The sequence below is a fragment of the Elephas maximus genome, chromosome 9, assembly GCF_024166365.1.
Source record: "Elephas maximus indicus isolate mEleMax1 chromosome 9, mEleMax1 primary haplotype, whole genome shotgun sequence".
Classification (NCBI taxonomy): Eukaryota; Metazoa; Chordata; class Mammalia; order Proboscidea; family Elephantidae; genus Elephas; species Elephas maximus.
The window spans coordinates 85550192-85575656 of NC_064827.1; the positions used below are offsets into that span (position 1 = coordinate 85550192).

A 25465-nucleotide genomic window follows, 5' to 3' on the forward strand; every position below is an offset into this window, starting at 1 on the left:
TATTCCATTGTATGCATACAGGCACGCACTGCATAATGCCCATTCAGGCAACATCCGACTGTGTATACATCCGTGGCCCCATAAGGTTTAATAGAGTTCAGAAATCCCCATCAATGACAGCTCTGCTATCTGCTGGCCGAGTTATGTTGGGCATGCCAATTAACCTCCTGTGCCTTGTTTTCCATACCTATAAAATGGGGTCAGGAGGCTGTAGACGGATTAAAAGCAGCAAGGCTTTTGAAAGTGCCTTGTAAACTGTGAAGTGGTATGCAATGCCTGGCCAGCTCCAGGGGTGCTGGCCCGCATCCTGAGTCCCTACCTCCCTGTGCCTTCAGCCTCGGGCGGGCACTGAACAGCCAAGTCCTCAGCCCAGAGGCAATGCCCTTCTGCCCTACCCTCGCCTTGTAAACTGAAACACTGTATGGTGTTCGCACAACATCCTACTTCACAGAACGTATCATGGACATTAAGTGATGCATGACTGTTTATCACATTTTGTTTATACATTCATCTGTTGAAGGACAGTTCTGTTGGGTATAGTGCTCTTGGTTGACTGTTGTTTTTTTTTTCTTTCACACTTTAAATATGTCCTTGCATTGCCTTCTGGGCCCCAAGATTTCTGAAGAGAAATTGACCATCTTACTGGGATCCTTTATATGTGACTGTTTTCTTCTGCCTTGCTACTTTCAGGAGTCTCTCTTTGTCTTTGGTTTTCGAGAGTTTGATTTGTTCTTTCTCTCTTTCAAGTGTCAACTTCCCTCTAGCTTCTGTTTGTGGTGCCTTCAATAATTGGTTTTTAAAATTTTGCCCAGAGTTTATAAACATTTGCCAAAAAGGTGTAGGCCAAGAGAAGATAATCTGCTACTTGTAGAAGCAGAACTACCCCCCTTCTGTATTTTTTTGAAGCAGTTCTACTCCTACTATTTTGTCTGAGGATATTTGAGTTTGTATCTCTAAAAGAAGCGGACTCTTTGAAAACCACGTAACTGTAATGTCATTATTATATCTTAAAAAATTTCCTAAGTGTCATTAAATATCCAGTCAGTGTTTAAATTTATACTCATCTATGAATGCCAGTGGGAATGTGGTAATTTCAATTGATCGTTTATGGTAATTAAAATAATATTTTTTCCCTATATTTAGGTTCGTGACAACAAAAAATTAAGAGTAAATGCAGTTATTGCTCCTAGTAGTTCATATGCAGACAAAGCACCTTCAAGGTCTCTGAGTGAACTAAAGTAAGTCTTGAAAATATTATTAGAAATAGCCTGTTGCTTTGACTATTGAATAATTGTATATCTCTTAAATATATTTTAATTATCTCTGTGTCACATGCATATGTTCGTTATAGGCTCTATTATTCCCTTATAGGATTTCTACTTAAGTCTAAAGGAAGAAAAACTCTAGACAGAGGAACAGATCTTGATATATGTAATATGTGATGAAGATGATGTTTATCATCACTAGAGCAATATAGAACTATTTAACAAAAGCTGCTAAAACAGTGGTTAGCTCTTAGGAAAATAAAATGGTAAATCATCATTTCATAATGCAAAAATAATTTTCAGAAGGACTGAATGTCAGTTTGCAATTATAAAATAGGTGTAAGTAAATAACCCTAGATGTAAGTAGACATTCTGAAAATAAAAGCTGTGGAAGAAACAACAAAACAAATTAGTAGTCTTTACTCATAAAAAAGCATAAACTTTTCAAATAAGGTAGTAATCAATATTAAGTGATTTTAAAATGTTAAAAAAAAACTTTCCCTATACTAACATTAAACAATATACATTTTATTTATTGTTTATTGGCCACTTATCAACTATTATATTTTTTGTAGTATTTTAAGAAGAAGAACCTAATGGGTACTTTTTTCTTTCAGACAATATGGGTTTTTCTCTTATTTGCGAGAGTTATTTGATGCACCTGATCCTGTAATGAGTTATCTTTGCTGCCAATATCATATTCATGAAGTTCCCGTAGGAACTGAAAGGACCAGAGAAAGAATTGAGAGGGTAAGACATTATTGAATCTTCACTAAAAATGTAATTTTGTTAAAACTTCTTAGCTTAAAACCAAGCAAAAATGTCTGAAATTTAAATAAGTTTGTCATTTTGTTTTTACCCATGCGCAAATTATCTTTGTATTTTACATTTTCAGTATGACATAAAACAGTGACTGTTGACTGGTACTTTATGAAAAAATGATGTAAAGTTAACTAGAGTAAATAAATACTTAATACCTTTAGATTAATTGAATAAGGTTTAGATCCTCAAAAGAAACACCTGACATTCTTACCTGATTCTGCCTTGCTTGATAAACCTATATTCATACATTATATTAATGGCTTAACCATTTTAAATTCTTGCATTCTAGATTACCTTTCTAATTTTATCTTAGAATGGATAGACTGGTTTAGAACTGGTATAGTAAGCCCTCCCTTTCTTAAAGATTCCACTGCAGGTTATCTCATACACCTCATCCAGTCTTTCCCCTTTATTCCACGTTATTCAGTGTTTGTGGATACCAGTTTATACCCTATTAAATTAAGTGTGCTTAAGTATGTTTTATCTCTTTATTTAGACTGTAAACCTCTGGAAGGAAATGAGGCAGAATAGTATTGGTTATGAAACTTTAGTGATTGGAAAAATCTGTATCACAGCCTACTATTCTTTATAAATATACAGAAATTGGTGCAATAGTGTTATGGTGCCTAGAATGCTTTAAAATTCTTTATGTAAGTGTCTTTGTCATCTAGTGCTGCCATAACAAATACTACAAGTGGATGGCTTTAACAAAGAGAAATTTGTTTTCTCATAGTTTTTAGTAGGCTACAAGTCCAAATTCCGGGCGTCAGCTCCAAGGGAAGGCTTTCTCCCCCTGTCGGCTCTGGAGGAAGGACCTTGTCCTCAATCTTCCCCTGGTTGAAGAGCTTGTCAGGCGCAGGGACCTCATGTCCAAAGGATGCGCTCTGCTTCTGGTGCTGCTCTCTTGGCGGTGTGAGGTCCCCAACTCTCTGCTTGCTTCCCTTTTATCTCTTGAGAGATAAAAGGTGGTACAGGCCACACCCCAGGGAAACCCCCTTTACCTTGGGTCAGGGAGGTGACCTGAGTAAGAGTGGTGTTACAATCCCTCCTTAATCCTCTCAACATAAAATTACAATCACAAAATGGAGGACAACCACACAATACTGAGAATCATGGCCTAACCAAGTTGATATACACATTTTTGGAGGGACATAATTCCATCCATGACAATAAGTTATTGAGAGAAAAAAGTCCCAAGGAAAAAAAAAGTCTTTGAAATATTTTATTTAAAACCCTATAAAAAATACAGTTTTTCCGTTAAGTATTGTCCCAGATATCCAGGAGCTAAGTATAAGGTCATGTATCCTTGAACAGTATAACTAAAGAGTAGAGAGCATAAATGACTTACCCAAGATAACACAGATGAAACTGTGGGGCATGTAGCTCTTGGTATCTCTTATTTAGATGGAACAAAACCTTAAAAAATATACGCACTTGAGAGAGATTGTATAGTCAAATGGAGATACAACAGACTTTTCTATGCTTTGTTTCTTTCCTAATTCTCTTTTACTTAACGTGGTTTTCCAGAATAATAACTTGAAATGTATCAGCTACTGTGATAGAGTTGTTGTTCAATAAATTAAAAAAAAGAAAAAAACAAGTGTATCTAATATATTTTAATCTTCCAAAATTTACCTGATCTTTTTTTTTTAATTCTTTCATTCTTTAAAACATGTATCATAATTCTTATTCGATGTGCACTAATACTACTGTTTTACATTGTAGGTGATACAGGAAACTCGATTAAAACAAATTTATACAGCAGAAGAAAAGTATGTGGTGAAAACTTCTTTTTATTCAAACAAAGTTATTTCCAGCAACACATCCTTAAAAGTAGCCCAGTTTCTCACAGTCACTGTAGATCTAGAGCAAAGAAGACACTTAGAAGAACAGCTGAAGGTTGGTTGTTTCAATTTGAGTGTTAGAAATAATATTAACTGGATTTAAAATATTTTAACTGGAACTTGTTTTAAAAATATATTAGCAATTTCAATCTTCCCTAGGAAATTAATAGAAAATTGCATGCAGTGGACTCAGGATTGATTGCCTTACGTGAGACAAACAAACGTCTAGAACACAAGGACAATGAACTTAGACAAAAGAAGAAGGACCTTCTTGAAAGAAAAACCAAGAAAAGACAATTGGAACAAAAAATTAGTTCCAAACTAGGAAGGTATCTTTCAGCCTATTTGGGGGGAGAGCACAAAGAGATGTATGGGGATAATGAGTATTATTGAAATAACACGGTTCCCACAACCGTTTTTTATAATAATTATTCTCTAAAGTTTTATTCCTACTATTTATAATGGAATTTTAGTTCCCAGGGCAAAAGGAGGTGAATCGTAAGTGTTGTGAGTTTTTCTGTTCCCTAGTTCAGTTATTATGGTCCTTAGACCCCTTTACATGGTTAAAATTATTGAAGACCCTGAAGTTTTGTTTATATGGTTATATCTATTGATATTTACCCCATTAGAAATTAAAAGTGAAAAATGCTAAAAGTGTTCATTTTAAAAGTAATAATAATAAACCCAGTATATATTATTAACAAAGTTTTTATGAAAAAATAACATTTCCAAAACACAAATAAATTTACTAAGAGGAGTGACATTGTTTTTCATTTATGCAGATTTCTTTAATGTCTGATTTAAATGAAAGACAGCTGGATTTTCATCTCTGCTTCAATAGTTAGTCAGTTGTGAGGTGGTGTTTTGGTTGAAGTACTTGAACAAAATCCGACTTCATACAGATAAGTAGTTGAAAAAGGAAGGAGTATTTTAATAGCCTATTCAGATAATTGTGGCTGCTCTTCTTTAATATTATATCAGAACTTGCCCAGGTGTGATTTCTTAAAGGTTAATTACAGTTTGAAATCTAAAACCATATCAGGAACTTGTGTGCTCTGTTACATTAAAATCCATTAGACTTTAAATGGGTCTTTTACCCAATGAATGATTTTGTTACATCATGCACTGATCGTTTGGAAAAGAGTGATTCACCAAGCCACATACATCTTTTAATTGTGGATACATTAACATACACACACATACACATCGATCACCAATCTCATAAGAATAACCTTTAAGAATTAGTTCTTATAGACAGCCTTAGAGACTGATTCCTTCTCTGAGCCTTGGGTTTCCTTCTTTCTCTTTTGCTCCAGACAAGTAGAGACCAATAGTTGTATCTTAGATGGATGCTCGCATTTAAAACCCCAGATACAACTCACCAGACTAGGATGTAGAACATAAACTTTATGAACTATATTGCGTGAATTGACCAAATTGTCCCATGAGACTATGACCCTAAGTCTTCAAACCAAGAAAACTAATCCCATGAGGTGATTGGTTATGTCAAAGAAGTATCAGTTTCTTTGGCCCTCATTTGTTTTTTATGTATATATGAATACACACACACACATAAACACACACATGTATTTTGTTGTTGTAAAATAATATATAACCTAGCATTTACCTAAACATCTTTTGTGTGCGTCTGTGTGCACATCCTAGTGGCATCAGTTCTTCGGTTAAGCTGTGTATGCGTCTCCCATAGTCAGTGCTGCCTCTTGCATCACCATAAGTAAAAAGTGACTGCTATCTATAGAATGAATCCCCCTCCCTCACCCCCACCCCTCGTAACCACCAGTGAACATTGGTCTCTCTCTCTATATAGTTGTTCTTGTTGGTTTTATAAAATGAGATCTTACAGTATTTGTCCTTTTGTGATTGACTTATTTCTTCAGCATAATGTCCTTTAGATTCATCCATGTTCCAAGTTGTTTCAGGAACTCATCATTCTACACTGTTAGCACGAGCATTACCTAGACTGTACTGAGCACGCAGTATGTCTCAACAAATACTTTTTGATATTGACTGATTGCAGAAAATGATGGCTTAATATAGGAGCTCGCATTTGTACATCTAAGTAGCATTACTAAATAGCCCATAAAACTGCAGGTGGCCTAAGGATTTTGGCTGAATTTTTGTGTTTAACTGTGATTTCTGTATCACTTTGTGTTTCATACAGTTTAAAGCTAATGGAACAGGATACTTGCAACCTTGAAGAGGAAGAGCGAAAAGCAAGTACCAAAATCAAAGAAATAAATGTCCAAAAAGCAAAACTTGTTACTGAATTAACGAACCTAATAAAGGTAAGGCATTTAAAATTTTTTATTTATATATTTAATAGAAGGTAAATTAGACAAGATAGTAAAATCTTTAGAGGGCGTTGTTGAGGGAGATTGGTCTCAGATAAGGTTTTTGATGTTTTATTTATATAAGCAAGAGATTTTTATCAGTAATTTCAGCTTGCTTCATTGCTTGACATTTCCTATTATAGGTTAATACATAGGTTGAAAGTACTCATTAAGGCTGAATTATTTTATTCCAGGTGACTGCATACATAGGAAAACACTTTCTTTAAAAAATTCCCGTATAAGAAATAGTTATAAAAAGAAGATTTAAGAGAGGTGTCACGTTAGAAAAATGTTATTTTTTCATGGTTCATAATTTTGTTAAACAATTTCATTTCTCTTATTTCTAAAACATAGGTAGCATAGAAACTAAACTCTTCGGGGGTTTTATTCCTAGATTTGTACTTCTTTAAATATGCAAAAAGTAGATTTAATTCTTCAAAATACTACAGTTATCTCCGAGAAGAACAAATTAGAATCCGATTATATGGCTGCATCTTCACAACTGCGTCTAACAGAGGTAAGATTTTTGCCTTTATTCTTTATTTTGGGATTCTAGCCTCAAGACCAGTTTGAAAACATATTATGTTATCATCATTTGCAATATACAGTTTGTTGTTGTGTGCTATTTAACATACAAATTGGATGCATCCTGCCGATGAGGAGACAATACTTGAACCACTTTGTACTATGGATTTCATGCTGTTTAATCAGGGGATAGGTGTGGTAATCATCAAAAAAGAGAAATCAGAGTATCTGATGTAGTTACTGAAAACCGGAGTTATGTTATCCTACTTCCTCTCCTATTTATTGGAAAGAATTTTGGGAGATTAAAAAACTATGCCACTGTCACTACCATCTTGCTGTCTGCTTTCTTAATCCATATCAGTTATAGTCATTACTATTACCAAGTAGCAACTAAACCAAAACACCAAACCAAACCCCTTGCTGTTGAGCTGATTCTGACTCATAGCAACCCTAAACGACAGAGTAGACAATTAGCCCCATAGGGTTTCTGAGGAACAGCTGATGGATTCCAACTGCCTGCCTTTTGGTTAGGAGCCTTAATGCTTAACCACTGCACCACCAAAGCTAGTAGCAACTAGTAGCTTTAATTACAGGTTGTACATCCCATAAAGTAAACTGCAGATGAGCTCTAATTAACACTGAAGATTAGCCTAGTGTATAATTTGGTGATTTGATCTTCTGCAAATATTTTATCTGTGAAATGATGATAAACATTGAAATCTGTGGGGTGGTGAGGAATGTGATATACTAAATTAACTTAAGACTTAAAGAAGAGCTGGCAGCAAGATGGTAGTGACAGTGGCATAGTTTTTTAACCTCCCCAAATCCTTTCCAATAAATAGGAGAGGAAGTAGGATTAACATAACAACCACCACTACCACCACCATAACAGAACCATGGACTAACACGTACAAGAAACCTAAGTTTCAGTTAATGGTGATGGCTGAACAACATGGTGAACATATATAATGTCACTAAACTGTACGTGTGAATATTGTTCAAATGACAAATGTTTTGTTACCTATGTATTTACTAGTACTACAATGAAAAAAAAAAAAAGAGAGGCTTTAGAGAAATGAACAAAATAAAAAACAAAAAACTAAGAGTCAGGGTATCTCAGCAAACTCCAAAATACAAGTGGTTACAGTCCAGTCAAATCAGCAACAGCAGCAAGACCAGCATGGTATCAGTAACTGTGGTAAGAAGCAGAAGGAAGACTTTACAGAACCCAGAAATCAGATCACTAGCAGGTATTCCCCTCTAAAGGGAGGAGACCCATTGGTTGTAGAAAGCTCAGGAGACCAATTTGAGAGCAGCTGAAACTGGGAGGGGGCTTTGTAGACTCCAGAAAGGCTGAATAGTTAGTGCTGGGGTAGTCTGGGCCCTGTGAATTCTCAAACCAGCCAAAACTCCCTTGTGGTAAAAAGTCCCTTCCTGAGAAGAACTAGAACTACATGATGAAAGAGACAGTAAAATATGTGCTTTATAGTTATAAGTCTGTGTTGCTAAAGCACAACTCCTTGAAAATGGGAAAAGAAAACAGTATAAGTCTAATAGAATATACTTGCTGGTTGTCCTGTAGCTATAATCAGAAAACAGGATAGTACGCCAAATTAGATGCTTTGGGAAAGGAAGATGAGATGTTACTAGCCAGTGTCAATATTGTTTATAGTGGGGAGGCAATACTATCCCGAAAAAGATATTAAAGACATAAGGATATTAAATATTAAATAAGGTATATTCACAAAGGTAACTTTTCTAATTACCAAAGATCTGCAAAGAAAAGGGAAGGCACGATAAAACAGATCATACAGGTAAAGATTGCATATTTTATATACTTACGTATAAAGGGCATCAAAATAAATATGACATAAAACAGTGACACAGCTAAAACCAAAGACCAATCATAATCTTGTTATTAAATGTAAATGGACATAACATCTATAAAAAGAAAAAGATTTCCAGAATAAATTCCAACACTATACTGTGCGCAAAAGGTACGTCTAAAAGAAGGAGATTCAGAAAGGTTAAAAATAAAAGGATGGGCACAAAGGATCTTTTTTGGGATGGTGGAAATGTTCTAAAATTGGATTGTGGTGATGTGTACACAGTTCATTAAATTTGCAAACAATAATTGAATTGTACACTTAAAATGAGTGAATTTTATGGTATGTAAATTGTAACTCAGTAAACCTACTAGGGAAACCCTGGTGGCATAGTAGTTAAGTGCTACGGCTGCTAACCAAAGGGTCAGCAGTTTGAATCCGCCAGGTGCTCCTTGGAAACTCTATGGGGCAGTTCTCCTCTGTCCTATAGGGTCACTATGAGTCAGAATCGACTCGACGGCACTGGGTTTGGTTTTTGGTTTTTAAACCTACTAGAAATGTATGGACAAAGGCATACTAGGCAAACAGAGATAAAAAAGAAAGCTTGAATATCTCAGTATCCTGCTGTGGTGTGATTTCTAATATATTTGATAAGTGAAGCAGAGAAAAGTGTATATAATATGTTATCGTTTTCCAAGAAAGGGTTGGGGTAAGTGATGGCTATGTCTGTATGTTTCCTTATACACCTTCCCTTCACTTATCAACTGTCTCGTTATCTGCAATTTCATAGTTAGAACAGTAGTAAAAAATGTACCATCCAGCTATTTTGTGTGTTAATGATATATGTCTGGCAGGAATGAATGCCGAGGTGTGAGGTGAGAGTAACGCAGGCTGTGATGGTTAAGGGTCATGTGTCAACTTGGCTGACTGTGATTCTCAGTGGTTTGGGCAGTTATGTAAGGTATAATTTGGCCATTATGTAATGATGTAGTCATCCTCCATTTTGTGATCTGATCTGGTCATCTTTTTTGCATAATGCCAATTTTACATAATTGAGGAGAGGTTGTATTTTTAGAAATAAGCTAAAACCTTTTTTTTTTTTTTTCCTTATTTGCCAATAGCGGAGGGCAAGGACAGGGTTAGAAGCTCCATTCATCTAAACATTCAGGGTTTTTTTTTTCCTTTTTTGAACCATGTAACTGTTTTGCAAACACAACAAAATTAAAAATTTTTTAAAAGGCAAACTTTTAATGACAAAAGCAAAATGAAACATGTGAATCTGTATTTTGAGTTAGCAGCATAATCTCATCAAGAAAAATTCCAAGTAACTGTAAAACAAGCTAATTTGATTCTAAGGACAAAACAAATTGCAAAGAAAATCTTACACTCTGTTCAGTAATCATATTGCTAATAATATTTGTAGTATATTAATGGAATAAAGCAAATAATTATGTTAATGTCATTTGAACTAGGATTTTCAGTATGAGAAAATAAATTCAGGTATAAAACAAGTAATAAAAACCTTGGAATCTTAAATATGAATTGGAAATATCAGAAGAACTCATAATGTATTTTTTCTAAAAGAGAAATGTATATGCATTTCCTAGCTCTGTCTACTGAGGAGACTCAGATGTGATCTCTAAATGTTATTTCCCACTAAAATGTCTTATTGGAAAAATGGCTGGTGACAGGTCTGGGGAAAGAAATGTGCAATGAAACCTGTGAGAGCCAGAACTCGACGGGACTGCCTTGGTTTTCCGGGACTCTCAAGTTTTCTGCCTTTGACAGGGTGCTATCCTACCACTTTTCTGTTACTCTCTCATAGTGGAAAATATATGACTTTTCCTTCTCTAACAGGTTTCCGCCTTACACAAGTTCTGACGTTCGCAGGGTTTACTGTGTAAGATTAGCCTGGGTCATCTTGTCACATCAGAAAGCAAAGAAGTTATCAAAAACTACTTGGTTATTAACAGGACTCAGGAGCCACTTGGAGAACCTCCGATTGGCCAAAGATGAGCCAATTGTGGATTGAAACATATCAAAAAGGTCTAAATCCACAGATTCATAATGATAACTAAAAAATGTGTGGGTGTCAGTCACTTGTGAAGTATGTCAGGGAACTAGCTCATGATTTTTTAAAATGGTAAATAAATCTAGCATTTATCCTGCCTTTCCTATGTGAACTGTTACTTAAGGTAAATAAATAAGTGATGAGGGGAAGTTTCTTTTTAGAGAAGTATTCCAGCTAATAAATGAAGAAGGAATGGTAGTGTTAGAATATCACCATTTTGTGACTGCTAATGAATCAGTAGATCGCATTAGTTGCGAAAATCACAAAAAGACAGCCAGATTTATGTGCATCCTGATAGATGGGCACACCACCACCTGTGAAATGTTTTTACCAAAAAATCAAATTTCAATCTGATTAAACCTCCTGTAACGGGGTTTCTCAACCTTGTCATTATTGACATTTTGGACTGGATAATTTTATGAGAGGCTGTCCTGTCCTGCCAGGTGCTCCTTGGAAACTCTATGGGGCAGTTCTACTCTGTCCTATAGGGTCGCTATGAGTCAGAATCGACTCGACGGCAGTGGGTTTGGTTTTTTTGTTGTTGTTGTTTTGGTCCTGGCCTGTGCACTGTAGAATGGTTAGCAGCATTACTGGCATCCCTGGACAAAGACATTACAAGAAAGGAAGACACAGAACCAATGCCTCTCATGATCATAATAAAATATCTTAAGAAAATGTTAGTGAATCAGATCCATCCTGACTGAGTGAGTTTTGTTTTCACTGACCCTCTACCAAACAGGATGTCCTTTTCTAGCGGTTGCTCTTTCCTGATGATGTGTCCAAAGTAAGCAAGATGAAGTTCACCATCCTTGCTTCTAAGGAGCATTCTGGTTGTATTTCTTCTAAGACTGATTTGTTCATTCTTCTGGCAGCCCACAGTATATTCATTATTCCTCGCCAACACCACAATTTGAAGGCATCAATTCTTCTGTTTACCTTTTTCATTGCCCAGTTTTCACATGCATATGAGGCAGTTGAAAAGACCCTGGTTTGGGTCAAGTGTACCTTAGTCATCAAAGTGACATCTTTGCTTTTTAATGCTTTGAGGAGGTCCTTTGCACTCCATAGAGTTTTCTAGGCTGTGATTTTTTTTCCCCCTCAGATATAATCTTTATTAACAATTTGATGTATAATATTCTAATTTTTTCCTTTTCGTATGATATATTATCAGTATATTAGGAGAACCTAATACAATAGAACTAATTCTGAAACTTTTTTCATATAATGAAACATAAAGATATATGTCGGTAGATATAAATCTTTTCATCCTTTTTTTTTTTCTTTTTATTGTACTTTAGGTGACTGTTTACCGAGCAAACTCACTTCTCATTAAACAGTTAATATACATATTGTTTTATGACAGTGGTTGCCAACCCCACAAAGTCAACACCCTCTTCTTCTTTTCCCCATTACCACGTTTCCTGTCCCCTCCTGCCTTCTCATCTTTGCCCCTGGGCTGGTATGCCCATTTAGTCTTGTTTTTTGTTTCATGGACCTATCTGATCTTTGGCTGAAGGGTGAACCTCAGGAGTGACTTCATTACTGAGCTAAAAGGATGTCCAGGGGCCATACTCTTGGGGTTTCTCCAGGCTTTGTAAGACCAGTAAGTCTGGTCTTTTTTTTTTTTTTTTTTGGAGTTAGAATTTTGTTATACATTTTTTTCTCCAGCTCTGTCTGTAACCCTCTATTGTGATCCCTGTCAGAGCGGTCGGTGGTGGTAGCCATACACCATGTAGTTGTACTGGACTCAGCCTGGTGGAGGCCATGGTAGTTGTGGTCCATTAGTCCTTGGGACTAATCTTTCCATTGTGTCTTTGGTTTTCTTCATTCTCCCTTGCTCCAGATGAGGTGAGACCAGTGGAGTATCTTAGAAGGCCACTCACAAACTTCTTAGACCCCGGACGCTACTTACCAAAGTATAGTTGTCCTAGTCATCTAGTGCTACCATAACAGAAATACAATACCACAAGTGCTTGGCTTTAACAAAGAGAAATTTATTTGCTCACAGTCTAGCAGGTTACAAGTCCAAATTCAGGGCGTCAGCTCCAAGGGAAGGCTTTCTCTCTGTTGGCTCTGGAGGAAGGTCCTTGTCCTCAATCTTTCCCTGGTCGAGGAGCTTCTCAGGAGCAGGGACCCTGTGTCCAAAGGAAGTACTCCACTCCTGATTCTGCTTCCTTGGTGGTATGAGGTCCCCAACTCTCTGCTTGCTTCTCTTTCCTTTCATTTCTTGAGAGATAAAAGGTGGTACAGGCCACACCCCAGGGAAACTCCCTTTTGGATCAGGGAGGTGACCTGAGTAATCTTTTTAACCACAGGCAGAGATTATGGTTTATAACACATAGGAAAATCACAAAATGGAGGACACCTACACGTGGCCTAACCAAGCTGATACATGTTTTGGGGGGACATAGTTCAATCCATTACAACAGTGTAGAACATTTTCTTTATAACCTATGTTACACCATTTGAGCTAGATGTTCCCCGAGACCATGGTCCCCACAGCTAGGCTGTAATCTTTGCAGGAACGGATCACTAGATATTTCTCCTACAGAGCCTCTGGGTGGGTTGAACCTCCGGCAATTCAGTTAGCAGCCGAGTACTTAACCATTACACCACAAGGGCTCCTTATTAGTCGGTAGGGAAGTGCAAACTAAAGCTATAATGAGATACTACCAGAGACCCACTGGAATGGCTAAAATTTAAAAAGACTGATCATACCAAGTACTGGTGAGGATGTAAAAAAAAAAAAATTTTTTTTTTTTTTTTACGCTACTAGTGGGTATTTAATGTGTACAACCACTTGGGAAGAAATTTGACAGCTTCTTAAGTGCTAAACATGCACCTGCCATACAATCCAACCAATCCTCTCCTAGTATTTACCCAAGAGATGTGAAAACATATATCCATGTGTAGCAGCTTTCATTGTAATAGCTAAAAAGCTGGCAACAACCTAAATGTCCACTGGTAGTTGAATAGATAAACAACTTGTGGTGTATCCGCACAATGGAATACTACTCAGCTGTTTAAAAAGGAATTAAGTACTGGTACACGAAACAACATGAATGAATCTCAAAGCATTCAACCAGAGTGAAAATGTCAGACAAAAAAAAAAAAAGAGTACACATTATATGATTCGATTTATATAAAATTCTTTAAAACGCAGACTGCTTAGTTACAGAAAGCAAAGCATTGGTTTCCTGGGAAAGGTACAGTTGGATGGATTCCAGAAGGGTACAGAAGGACGCAGAGAAGCTTTGGAGGGTGATAGATAGGTTTGTTATCTTGATCATGGTGATATATTTGCATGTATATATTTGTCAAAACTTAAAAAATCGTATACTTTAAATATTTACAGTGTCATTTTAAAACATTTTTTAAGTATCGAATTATAAACATAGAAGAATATGAAGAGTAACAGCAAACATTGGTGTGTCTGTTATCTCTTTTTAACAAATGTTGACATTTTGCCATATATGTTGCAGATTTGTAACTTACCTGATACACCAAGTCCCCTTTCTGTCTCTACCCATTCTTCAACTTCCCTAGAAGGTACCGTTTTGGCAGTGATACGTATCAGAGTAGAGTAGCAGCTACGTTATTCTGAAACCGGCTTCCTCAAACCTTCTGGCTTCCTCAAAAAGCTTATGGCTAGGAATAGAAGATAAGAATTTTGTTAGCAGATAAGGAGCTTGGAGCATGCAAGCACAAACACATGTAGCCAAAGTGAGCCGAAGGTCAGGCTTGAGATGGTAGAATTGGTTAGTTCACTTTGAGCAAAAACCAGAGGCTTGAAAGACAGGAAAGGAAAGTCCCCTCTCCCTCCCCTTCCTGCCACCAAAAAAAAAAAAAAAAAAAAAAGATGGAGGAGAGGAAGGCAGCAAGGGTAGCAATGGCCATTCTGAATATGTCAAAGGGATCCAGCAAAAAGAAACCAAACGTGGGACCTAACCAGAGGTTGAGGGTGGACTGATGGATGTGGAACTAGCTACTAAAGGAGAGCCTCATCAGCACTTATTTCATGAGGGTGTGATTCTATTAGTAAATAATTGTAGAGCCTGTGCTAAAGTTACCTCACTGAACATGCCTATGAACCCAGTTGTTCAGCGTAGGAAGTGGTATTACAGAAGAGGTTTCATGAGGAATTTGACCCATTGTGCAGATACTGTATGGAGCTTTAAGTCTAATCACACAGTATAATATTTAATCCTGTTTTATTTTTAAATCAAACGTTTATGGTTTCGTCATATGTACAGAAGTATATCATCAAATCATGATGGCTTTGGAGTAAACTCTCAAAACTTCAACCACACTTGATACAGTGAGAGATACTCTTCCAGCAGCCTTAGTTTAAATAGATATATTTAAATGAGGTACGAACTGATAAGGTGCTCTCTGTTACATGTATTAGAAGTATTAGTATTTTGAATGGAGCCGACTGCTGTGGTTCTGGAGGGAGGGAAGGTTTCTTGGGAGGAGGTTTTGTTTTCAATCCTTGAATCACTAATTAATTCTTTACAAAGATAGCCACATAATACTGACCAGTGAAATAATCTCTGATTAGCTGCTTCTCCCTCGAGATTTGTTATCTAGAAACAATGTCCACTCAGTTTTCAGCCTCTTAACAAATTCTCCTGTGTCTAAACCAAAGTATTACAGCACATTTACAGTTACAGTTCCTATAATTAAATACTCATCTTTGTTATCTAGAAAACATAAATAGCCAAAGTAACTCTTTATGTATTATTTTGATTATATTTCAATAATGCTAATTTCTCAGCTCATTTGCTTAAAGTTAATTGGAGAAACTTAACATACTTTGGTTCTCTTTTTGCCCTTGTTTGTTCTTTCCCCTGACCTTTGCCCCAATTCAGACATTACCGCATCCTGAATATCCATAGTTCTTTCTGCTTCCTCAACTGCCACCTACGTCTAGGCACTTAAGACCTCATTGTTGTCGCCTCACTTTTTACCAGAGTTGTACTCATTCAGCTACCAAAAAAAAAAAAATTGTTTTAATTTATCATTTTAATCATATTCTGCTGCTTAGAAATCTACAGTGTTCTCTGTTATTTATCATACATGATCCAAAGCTCTCTAGTAGTCTTCTCATGTCTACTCCCAACCCCAGTCTTTTTTTAACCTTGATTGACTGTTCCAGCATGGTCTTCTCACCATTGCTTATTATTAGCTTTGTTTTTTTTCCTGTATTGTTTTCCTCACCTTTGCCAGTCCAAATTCCCTGTACTTTCAAAACTAGAGCACCTCCCCCCTCACACACACAACTTTTCCCATCCTAATCTTACTTAATACTACCCCTGACTTTATTTTACATTTTCTCAGCAGTATTCTGTAACATTGTGTTTTCTTTATTCATATGTTGATATGGAAGATCTTAAATGCTTTTTATTTATAATTGTTTTACCAGCCCTATTGTAAGATCCTTGGAGAGAGTGGGCCTATCTTTTATTTTTGCTCTGTATATTTGATAAACGTTTGAGACTGACTGACCATACTTACCAGCCACACACTTTAAATATCAAGAATGATGAGTCAAAAAAGAATATATAGGAGATTTTAGGTGTGTGGTAGTTCACTTTCTCTTATACTTGCTCGTTTCTTCTCACATTTGTCATTTACTTGCACATGCTATTATCTGTTCTCCTTGCTGTCCTACTTCATCTGAACCCGGGAGAAATTATTTTGTCCCTTTGGACACATGCATATTACCCTAAGGAACCATTAGTACCACTTCTGGTTTTGTTCTTTACCTGGATTGTGAAAATAAGTTCATAAAAGATTGACACAAGATTAGAGCAAGGATAATATTCATGAAAAGCCAAACGACCCTATAGGACAGAGTAGAACTGCCCCATAGGGTTTCCAGGGAGTGGCTGGTGGATTCGAGCTGCCGAACTTTTGGTTGGTAGCCAGCCGATCACTTAACCACTGTGCCACCAGGGCTCCTGTATTCATGAAGGAGTGTTTAAAAAAAAAAAAAAAAAACCTGTTGCGGTCTACTCAATTCCAACTCATAGGGACCCTATAGGACAGAGTAGAACTGCCCCACAGGGTTTCCAAGGCTGTAAATCTTTACAGAAGCAGACTGCCACATCTTTCTCCCTGGAGCAGCTGGTGGGTTTGAACAGCCGACCTTTCAATTATCAGCCGAGCTCTTTAAACACTGTGACACCAGGGCCCCTTATGAAGGAACTTAGGGTTGGCTGACCACTGTGGAGTTTGATACTTCCTCAAATTTTTGGAAGGCAAATAGGGTAGCAGAGTTTCCAGACTTACAAAACATCCCCAGAGAAAGGCAAATGGTTTGTGAGCCACAGTTTAGTAATTATGTCACTAACTTCTGGAATATTTTTAGGACAGTTAAGTAAGCTGCCAGAGGTAAACAGATCTACGTGATTTTTGATCTTCAGCAGGTGCCCAGCCACTCCAAGCTTATCCTTAACTGCAGCTATGTTAGGATACTTACCTAACTTTCAGTCATTGAATGTAATAATGCGTATCAAGATGCCTGATGTACTGCCTACCATGAAGCCAATGCTTCCTTTAAAAACAAATTTATATCAGGATTAATAGTAGTTGTAAGAGTTGGAAATTTTTTTCCAGTACAACTAGATGGTGCCCGGCTGTCACCACTGACTGCTTTCACAGGGATCATAATAGAGGGTCTCAGACAGAGCTGGAGAAAAATGTAGAACAAATTCCAACTCAAAAAGAAAGACCGGACTTGCTGGCCTGACAGAGACTGGAGAAACCCTGAGAGTATGGTCCCCGGATGCACCTTCAGCTCAGCAATGAGGCTACTCCTGAGGTTCACCCTTCAGCCAAAAATTGAATAGTCCCATGGAACAAAACAACACTAAAAGGGTGCACCAGTCCTGGGTCAGGGACTAGAAGGTAGGAGGGAATAGGACAGCTGGTAATAGGGAACCCAGGGTTGAGAAGGGAGAGTGTTGCATGTCGTGAGTTTGTTAACCAGTGTCATACAGTAGTTTGCGTACTGTTTGATGAGAAACTAGTTTGTTCTGTAAACCTTCATCTAAAGTTCAATTAAAGGAAAAAAAAGAGTTGGAAATTTTTTAATATATTTGTTTGTCCTAACACTAAGGAAATAATTTTGTGCTTTTAATCCAGCCTTCTCTCTTCTGCCTACCTGCTTACCACTCTCCCACAAAGAAAGCAGTTTTCAGAGGAGACATTTTAACTCAAATGATGTATATGTAATTTTGAAGAAAAGAAAATTATTTAACAAGTAAATAGTATTTATTATTTTGGTAAAATATATATAACAAAATATTTGCCATCTTAACCATTTTTAAGTGTACAGTTCAGTGACATTAATTATAGATACCATATTGTGTAACCATCACCACTAACCGTTTTCAAATGTTTTTTATCCCCCTAAACAGAAACTCAGTACCCTTTAAGCAATAACTCTCCATTTCCCCCCAGCCTTTGGTAACCACTAATAAAAGTTTTGTTTCTATGCATTTGTCTACAATTAAATAGTGTTATTGCCATTGCTCATTGTTTACAATTAGATTTATTGGAATAGAACTCCTAATCTTGTGTATTAAAAAGTCAATTAAGACCAATGATTTCTGCATTTCAAATTGAAGTCGACAATTAAAAAATACAAAAATAAATAATTTCATATTTGGAAATCTGTATTCTTTCTGATATGTTTTAAAACTTGTAGTTAACATTTGAATTTGAAATCACATTGGAATGAAATTTGATGCTTATATTTGTATGAAAGGAAAAGTGAAGAAATGTTAATTTCCAGCTAATGTAGTAAAAGTTTATGCTACCTCGTACTTATTAATTCCTTTCATATAGAAGATGGTTTTCATATTGTTTGGCTCTTATTAAATAGAATATTTGTGGCAGTAAATAATTTCATGGGCAAAGTGCTATTTAATGAATTCTGTAGATAATTATAATTTCTTCCACTAGAGGGCTCTCTTAGAAAGGCTTTTTCTTATTTAATGTCAAGGTTTTTCTGCAGAAACCCTGGTGGTGTAGTGGTTAAGAGCTAACCAAAAGACCGGCAGTTCAGATCCACCTGGCCCTCCTTGGAATCCCTGTGGTGCAGTTCTGCTCTGTCCTATAGGGCCTCTATGAGTCAGAATCAACTCAACAGCAACGGATTGGTTTTTGTTTTCCATGACAGCTGAACTTTTTCAAAATGAATTTCGGAAAAGAAATAGTACTTACTAATTTCTCCCAGAATATATACTTACAATTTAAACTTTTTTGAGATGTTGGTGAGGGATATTTTGTAAATTTTGCATCTTTGTCCCTCTTATAGCTTATATAGATAGAATATTTTCTATTCTTTATTAATTGTTAAAGGCTAGACTCTATTTTTTTTTTTAGACTCTAAGTAAAAATGTAAATAAAGCCTTTTTCTCTAGCTTGACTTTACAATATTACCTTATATAACTGTACTCCCCCCCCCCAAATAAATAAAAGCTCAGCAAGAATTGTGGTGTAGAAAGAAAAAAAAAAATGTGCTATTTGAAGACATGTGTCACCAACACGTATGTAGAGAAAGAACATTTTCTCATATAGTTGACTCAACATATGCCACTAAACAGAAGGAAACTATTGAATGAGGTTTTTTCCTCCTAAGCCTAGGGCCCTAAACAGTCAACTCAAGAATATTTCTTTCTCTTCATGTTCTAATATTTTAGCAGAGTCTAGAGGAATAGGGAACAAGAATAGAAGACATTAGGAGTGTTTAGTTTCTGTCCTTGTTTTTTATATTTGCCTAAGTATAGTGGACCCTAGAGAGAAAAGTAGGGTTGAGTAGAAGTCTTTAATCTTTTTTTTTACCCCCTCAGGTTGTAGTAACTGAGGGATTAATTTAAGGAAACCAGAGTACTAAGTGATTCGTACACTCACTCCTCACTTATTGAAATAGTTAGGTCCCAAAGACCTGGTCATTATGCAAAAATTGGTGTTATGCAAAAATGGAGGATGACTATGTCATTATATAACTGCCAAAATATGTCATTATGTAACTGCCAGATTACATTATTACGTAACTGCCAAGCCACTGAGAATCAGGGCCAAGCCAGGTTGACCCATATCCTTAACCATCACAGCCAGTATTATTCTTGCCTTGCATCTTGGCATTCATTACTGCCAGGTGTATGTCGTTAATGTGTGAAATAGTTGGATGGTACATTTTTTAATGTGACATGTCAGACAATGAAGATAGTGAATGAGGAGTAAATATATAAAGGATTGGTTGTATTTTCAGTTCAGTCCAGTTTATATCCTTTTACTTACCATAACTATTGTCTTGGTTTAATTTACCCTCATGCTGTATGCATAAAAATCACCAGATATTCAGGCCTTGGTCCCGGAGATGTTAATGGAATAGTTCTGGTATATGGCTAGAGTATTAATAATGTTTTAACAATATCCATCCCCTACCTGGTGTTTTTGTGCAAATTAAAGTTTGAGGTTTAATGGAAAGAGCAAACTAGACCTGTTTTCTTTCTTAGAGTAGTCACCTGCTAGTTCTCGTACCTTGGGCAAGCTACTTAATATCACTGAGCCACATCTAAGAGAAGAGATTATACCATTCTTTAAGATTGTTACAGGGATTAAACTAATTATATACCAAAGAAACCAAATCAGTTGCCATCAAATCTGTCCCAATTCATGGCAATCCCACGTGTGTCAGAGTAGAACTGTGCTCCATAGGGTTTTCAATGGCTGATTTTTCAGAAGTAAGATCAATAAAGGCAGACCTTTCTTCTGAGTTGCTTCTGGGTGGACTTGAACCTCCAGCGTTTTGGTTAGCAACCATAACTGTTTGACCACCCAGGGACTCCAATTATGTGTGTTATTGTTAGGTGCCATCGAGTCAGTTCTGACTCATAGCAACCCTGTGTACAACAGAATGAAGCACCGGCCAGTCCTGCACCATCCTCACAGTCGTTGTTATGCTTAACCCCACTGTTGCAACCATCTTGTTGAGAGTTTTCCTCTTTTTCGCTGACCCTCTACTTTACCAAGTATGATGTCCTTCTCCATGGACTGTTCCCTCCTGAGAACATGTCCAAAGTTTGTAGGGACACAGTCTCGCCATCCTTGCTTCTAAGGAGCATTCTGGTTGTACTTCTTCTGAGACAGATTTATTCATTCTTTTGGCGGTCTGTGGTATATTCAGTATTCTTCTCCCTTGGACCAATTATGTATGAGATAGTGGTTATAGCAATGCTTGGCCCACAGGACGCATTCAGTAAATCAGATGTCCTCCTCATTACACATGAAACTTTTGCCATCTGGCCCTTGCCCACCTTTCCACCCTAATCTTTTATGTCCTTACAAATACCTCTGTTCCAACCAAATAGTAGGTTACTTGTTTCCAAAATAGTGGGTCTTTGAGGCTTCTGTGCCTTTACATTCGTAACCACCTGTCCTTGGAATGCATTCTGCTGCTTCTCCTTTAGTAATGTCTTACTTGTCCATTAAGACTAATCAGTTATCATACCTTCCATGATGAGTACCTTACCTTTGTGCCTTCCCTGCCCCACCACACATACTCTTCATTTCACTCCTTCCAGTCTGCTCCTACTGAGAGGCACCATGCCATGATGAAAAGAGCATGTGTTCTATAAGCATACGTGGATGTCAACCCTGACAGCCTCTTAGTAAATGTGAACGTGAATAAGTTGATTAATTTCTCTCAGTCCCTTTTGTTTTTAATGCACAAGATGGGGACAGTATTGCTGTCCAGTGTTATTGTGAGAAATAAAGGGTATAATGTAAGTGAAGTACCTAACCCACGGCCTAGCACATAGTAAGTATTCATTCAGTAGTAGCTGTTCCTGTTACGGTAATGATTTATGTATCTCTCTCCTTCACCTTTCTCTATTCAGTGTACAGTATAATATTGGCACTTAATAGGTTCTCAGTACTTGTTTGGTGAAGGAACGAATGATTCCATGAATAAATGATAACTATATGAAAGACAATTGGAAAACTATCAAACATGATTTAAAGGTTCCACCCACATTTGAGTGCTGTTTTTTAACAGGAAGCCTACGTACTATGTATTTCAAATTTTATTAGAGTATGATTTTATATATAGCTAAGTTAAACCAATTCAGAAAAAGACAATTAAATTTAAATTTCAGAGCATTTTTTTTTTCTTATGAATTAGAGAGATGCCAGGCTATTAATGTGCTGATATAAAGTTTAAGTTCATATTTAACCTGTATAATGAAGGCTCTCATGATTTGAGATACGGTTTCAGATGATTTGTTTATCATAATCAAATTCCATTCATTTATTTGACATAATGTGGTGGTTTAATAAAACAGCCCTCTGATTGAATGGGAACATTCAAACTTTCAAAATATTTCTTTTTCTTGTAATAGCAAAATTTCATTGAATTGGATGAAAATAGGCAGAGACTATTGCAGAAATGCAAGGAACTCATGAAGAGAGCTAGGCAAGTATGTAACCTCAGTGCAGAGCAGACCGTTCCTCAGGAATACCAGACAGTAAGTATAAAGTGTATATACTGCCTCACTTACCATGTTGAACACATGCTTTTTAAGCCTGCAGTGTGCTAGACATCGTAATCGGCTGTGAAAAACATGCTGTGCCATGAAAAGCATGGGATTTTTTCCCCTGTTTTTAAACTGAATATATATATATATATATATATATTTATATATATATAAAATTTTGTTCAATGGATTTCCTCTACTATATTCAAACTCAGGCTTAATCAGTCTTATTGCGTAGTACTAAAATTCTTGGAACATGTGTTAACTTACAAGGTTGTTAGTACAGTAACATTCACTCTTCTAATAAAAGTGGGTTTTTTTTCCCCCAAGCTACCTTTAAGGGGTAGAGTTATAGTTTTTCTACAAGATGGGATGTTGTTTTTCATGGACACATAGTTCCAGTAATTGGCATATTAGAAATAGGAACCAGAGTTTATATTTAGAAAAAGAAAGTTGAAATAAAAACGTTTTCCTAGAAATTGGGGTATTTAATTGGGGCTCAGTGGAAGCTGAATCTTCAGGGCTGGCATCTGCCAGTAAGGAAAGGTGCAAAGAGCCTTTGTTTATTTCTGTTTTATTTTATATGCTTACAAAACACTGAGTTAGTAAAATGAGAAATGCTACCCTATAATCTAAGTTTCCCCATAATAATGACATAGCCCTATGACCCTCAGCTTTATCTGACAGGTTGGGATGATACCGTGCCTATGTACCTACTCTCAGAATGATGTCAAAATGAGAAAATAGATAGAAAATGAATTTTTAAGTATCATATTTGTATTTTTTTTTAATCCTTAATTTCAAACGTTACCTATTACAGTAGATAACAACATGTCTACTAACTATATAAACAGAAGCCCTGGTGGTGTAGTGGTTAAGTGCTACGGCTGCTAACCAAAAGGTCGGCAGTACGAATCCACCATGCTCCTTGGAAACCCTATGGGGCAGTTCTACTGTGTCCTATAGGGTCACTATGAGTCAGAATCGACTCAATGGCGATGTTTTTTTTTTTTTTTTTTTTGTAACTATAAACAGAACTGGAAAATGACTATTTGGATTATAATTTTCAAACCCTCAAAAGCTTTATTCCATGATAGCAGACATAGAGACAACAGAAAATGACTTTGATTATTTGGGTACATAGGAGTCATTTAGTAGATATTGTAAAACAAGTTGAGGCATTTGTTTCTAAGTACATACCAGAACTTCTCCAAAAATACATTGTGCTATCATGAAGTAAGTAAATATGAGTACAATATCTATACTCTTTCTTTCAGAAAGTAGCATGATTCAATCCTTCATAAGTTACACTTTAGAAAGGAACAAAATTAGAAGATAATTCATATATTCGTTCACTAAAAGTGTATTTATTACCTTCTGTATCAAACATTGAACAAGACAGATATACTTCCTTCTTCATTGAAACTTATATTGTAGTTTAGAGGGTGAGGCAGACAAAAAAAAAAAAAATCAACAAGCAAATAGATAATGTCCGGTGGTGAGAGGTTCTAAAAAGAAAAATAAAACAAGGTAAGGGAATAGAGTGACGGGTGGCAGGGTGTTGAGGGACGGCTTCTGTGAGAGGATGCTACTGTAGATGAATACTGATTGGAGAGAAGAAATTAGTGAGGATTCGAGGGGAAAGTATTCCAGGCAGAGGGAACAGTACAAAGCCCCTGAAAGCAGAAGTATGTGTGGCGTATTTGGGAATAGAAAGAAACTCAGTGGATCTAAAAATCTAACTGGCAAAAGCAAAATCAGGTAGGGTCTTATAGACCATACAAGCAGTTTGGGTTCTGTTCTTTTTGAGATGGAGAATTTTAAGCAGAGGAATGATGTGACTAATCTCAGTTATCAAAAAAAGCACTCTAGCTGCTATGTGAAGAGTAGAGTAGGAGTGTAAGAGTGAAAGCAAGGAGATCATTTAGAAGGTTACTGCTTCGGGCCAGGCAGGAGGTTATAGTGACTTGGCTTAGGGTGGCAGCCGTAGAGAGAGAAGTTGACAGCTTTGGGGTATCTTTTAATGACAGAGCCAGCAGGACTTGCTGATGGATTTGAGGTGAAGGGTAAGAGAGAACTCCTAAATTTTTCACCTGAGCAAATGCTGATACCATTTACTGAAATGGAGAAGATCAGATGAGAAATAGATTTGCTCAAAGGGGTACGGAGGTGAGTGAAATGAGGATTTTTGTTTCACCAGCTAGTGGTGCAATGGTTAAGAGCTCAGCTGCTAACCAAAAGGTCAGCAGTTCAAATCCACCAGCTGCTCCTTGGAAACCTTATTGGGCAGTTCTCTGTACCGAAGGTCGCTGTGAGTCGGAATCGGCTGGACAGCAGCTGATTTGGCTTGGTTTGTTAGAGTCAAGTGGAGACATCAGGTAAGTGTTGGCACAAGAGTTTAGAGCTCAGCAGAGAAGTCAGAGATTCAGCGAAACATACATTACTTACCCCCCCAAAAGAAAAAAATTTGAGAGTAAGTTATCATAATACAGTGTTTAAAGATCCTTTTCAGGATTTCAAGACTCATTTTGTAGCTTGTAGTATATGGACTTTGCAGGTTGTGCTAGGCAAAATGGTATACTGCTTGCCTCCCTTCATAGGAAAGTGTCTGCTCTAATTTGTCTCTGTGGCATGAATTCCGAAGATAGTGCTGTGGTGAAATTCTGTCAGAGTAATTGGATTCTTAGGATGCTTTTGTACTTCTTCATAATTATAGTGTAAAGTTCTAACTTCTTGCTCTCTTTCAATGCCCCACATATTCTGGACCCATTCTACCAATTCAGCAAGTACCCACCATTCCAAATGGACACAACTCCTCACTCCCCATGGTATGCAGCGCTCATACTTTTTTCCAAACTCCTATTCCCTCTTCTCTGCTTTTCCCTAGCCATTTGCTTTAAGGCCCAGAACTGAATTCTAGGTCTCTGAATTCTCTTAACTCTCCTGTAGCATGAACTGATACTTCCTTTCTCTGAATTCCCATAGCCTATATGATGTGTACAGTTATTTTAATATTCAGGCATCAATACACTACCTTAAAGTGTTATCAAGTGTGTACATTTTGTTGTTTCTTAAAGTGTAAGCTTTTTGAAGGCAAAAAACCCTGTTTATGATTCCTTTGTATTGTTGTTGTGTGCTAGCATGCTGTTGATCACATAGTAGCTACTCAGCAGATTCTTTTTCATTTAGCCATTTGGATCTGTTTTTACTAT

The 25465-nt window shown here is 36.7% G+C and overlaps 1 protein-coding gene across 4 annotated transcripts in view; it reads left to right on the forward strand.

Moving 5' to 3' along the window:
- Positions 1-25465, forward strand: part of SMC5 (structural maintenance of chromosomes 5) — a 104676-nt gene that overhangs the window by 68673 nt on the left and 10538 nt on the right. For 2 of the 4 annotated variants that reach the window (XM_049895515.1, XM_049895517.1), the window contains 8 exons: positions 1144-1238; positions 1883-2015; positions 3813-3986; positions 4091-4260; positions 6114-6237; positions 6677-6799; positions 22119-22244; positions 25037-25081. In XM_049895515.1, the coding sequence (XP_049751472.1) occupies positions 1144-1238; positions 1883-2015; positions 3813-3986; positions 4091-4260; positions 6114-6237; positions 6677-6799; positions 22119-22244; positions 25037-25081 (990 nt within the window). Of the gene's footprint in view, positions 1-1143; positions 1239-1882; positions 2016-3812; positions 3987-4090; positions 4261-6113; positions 6238-6676; positions 6800-22118; positions 22245-25010; positions 25082-25465 lie in introns of all 4 variants that reach the window. The other 2 variants (XM_049895518.1, XM_049895516.1) reach the window with 2 other exon arrangements.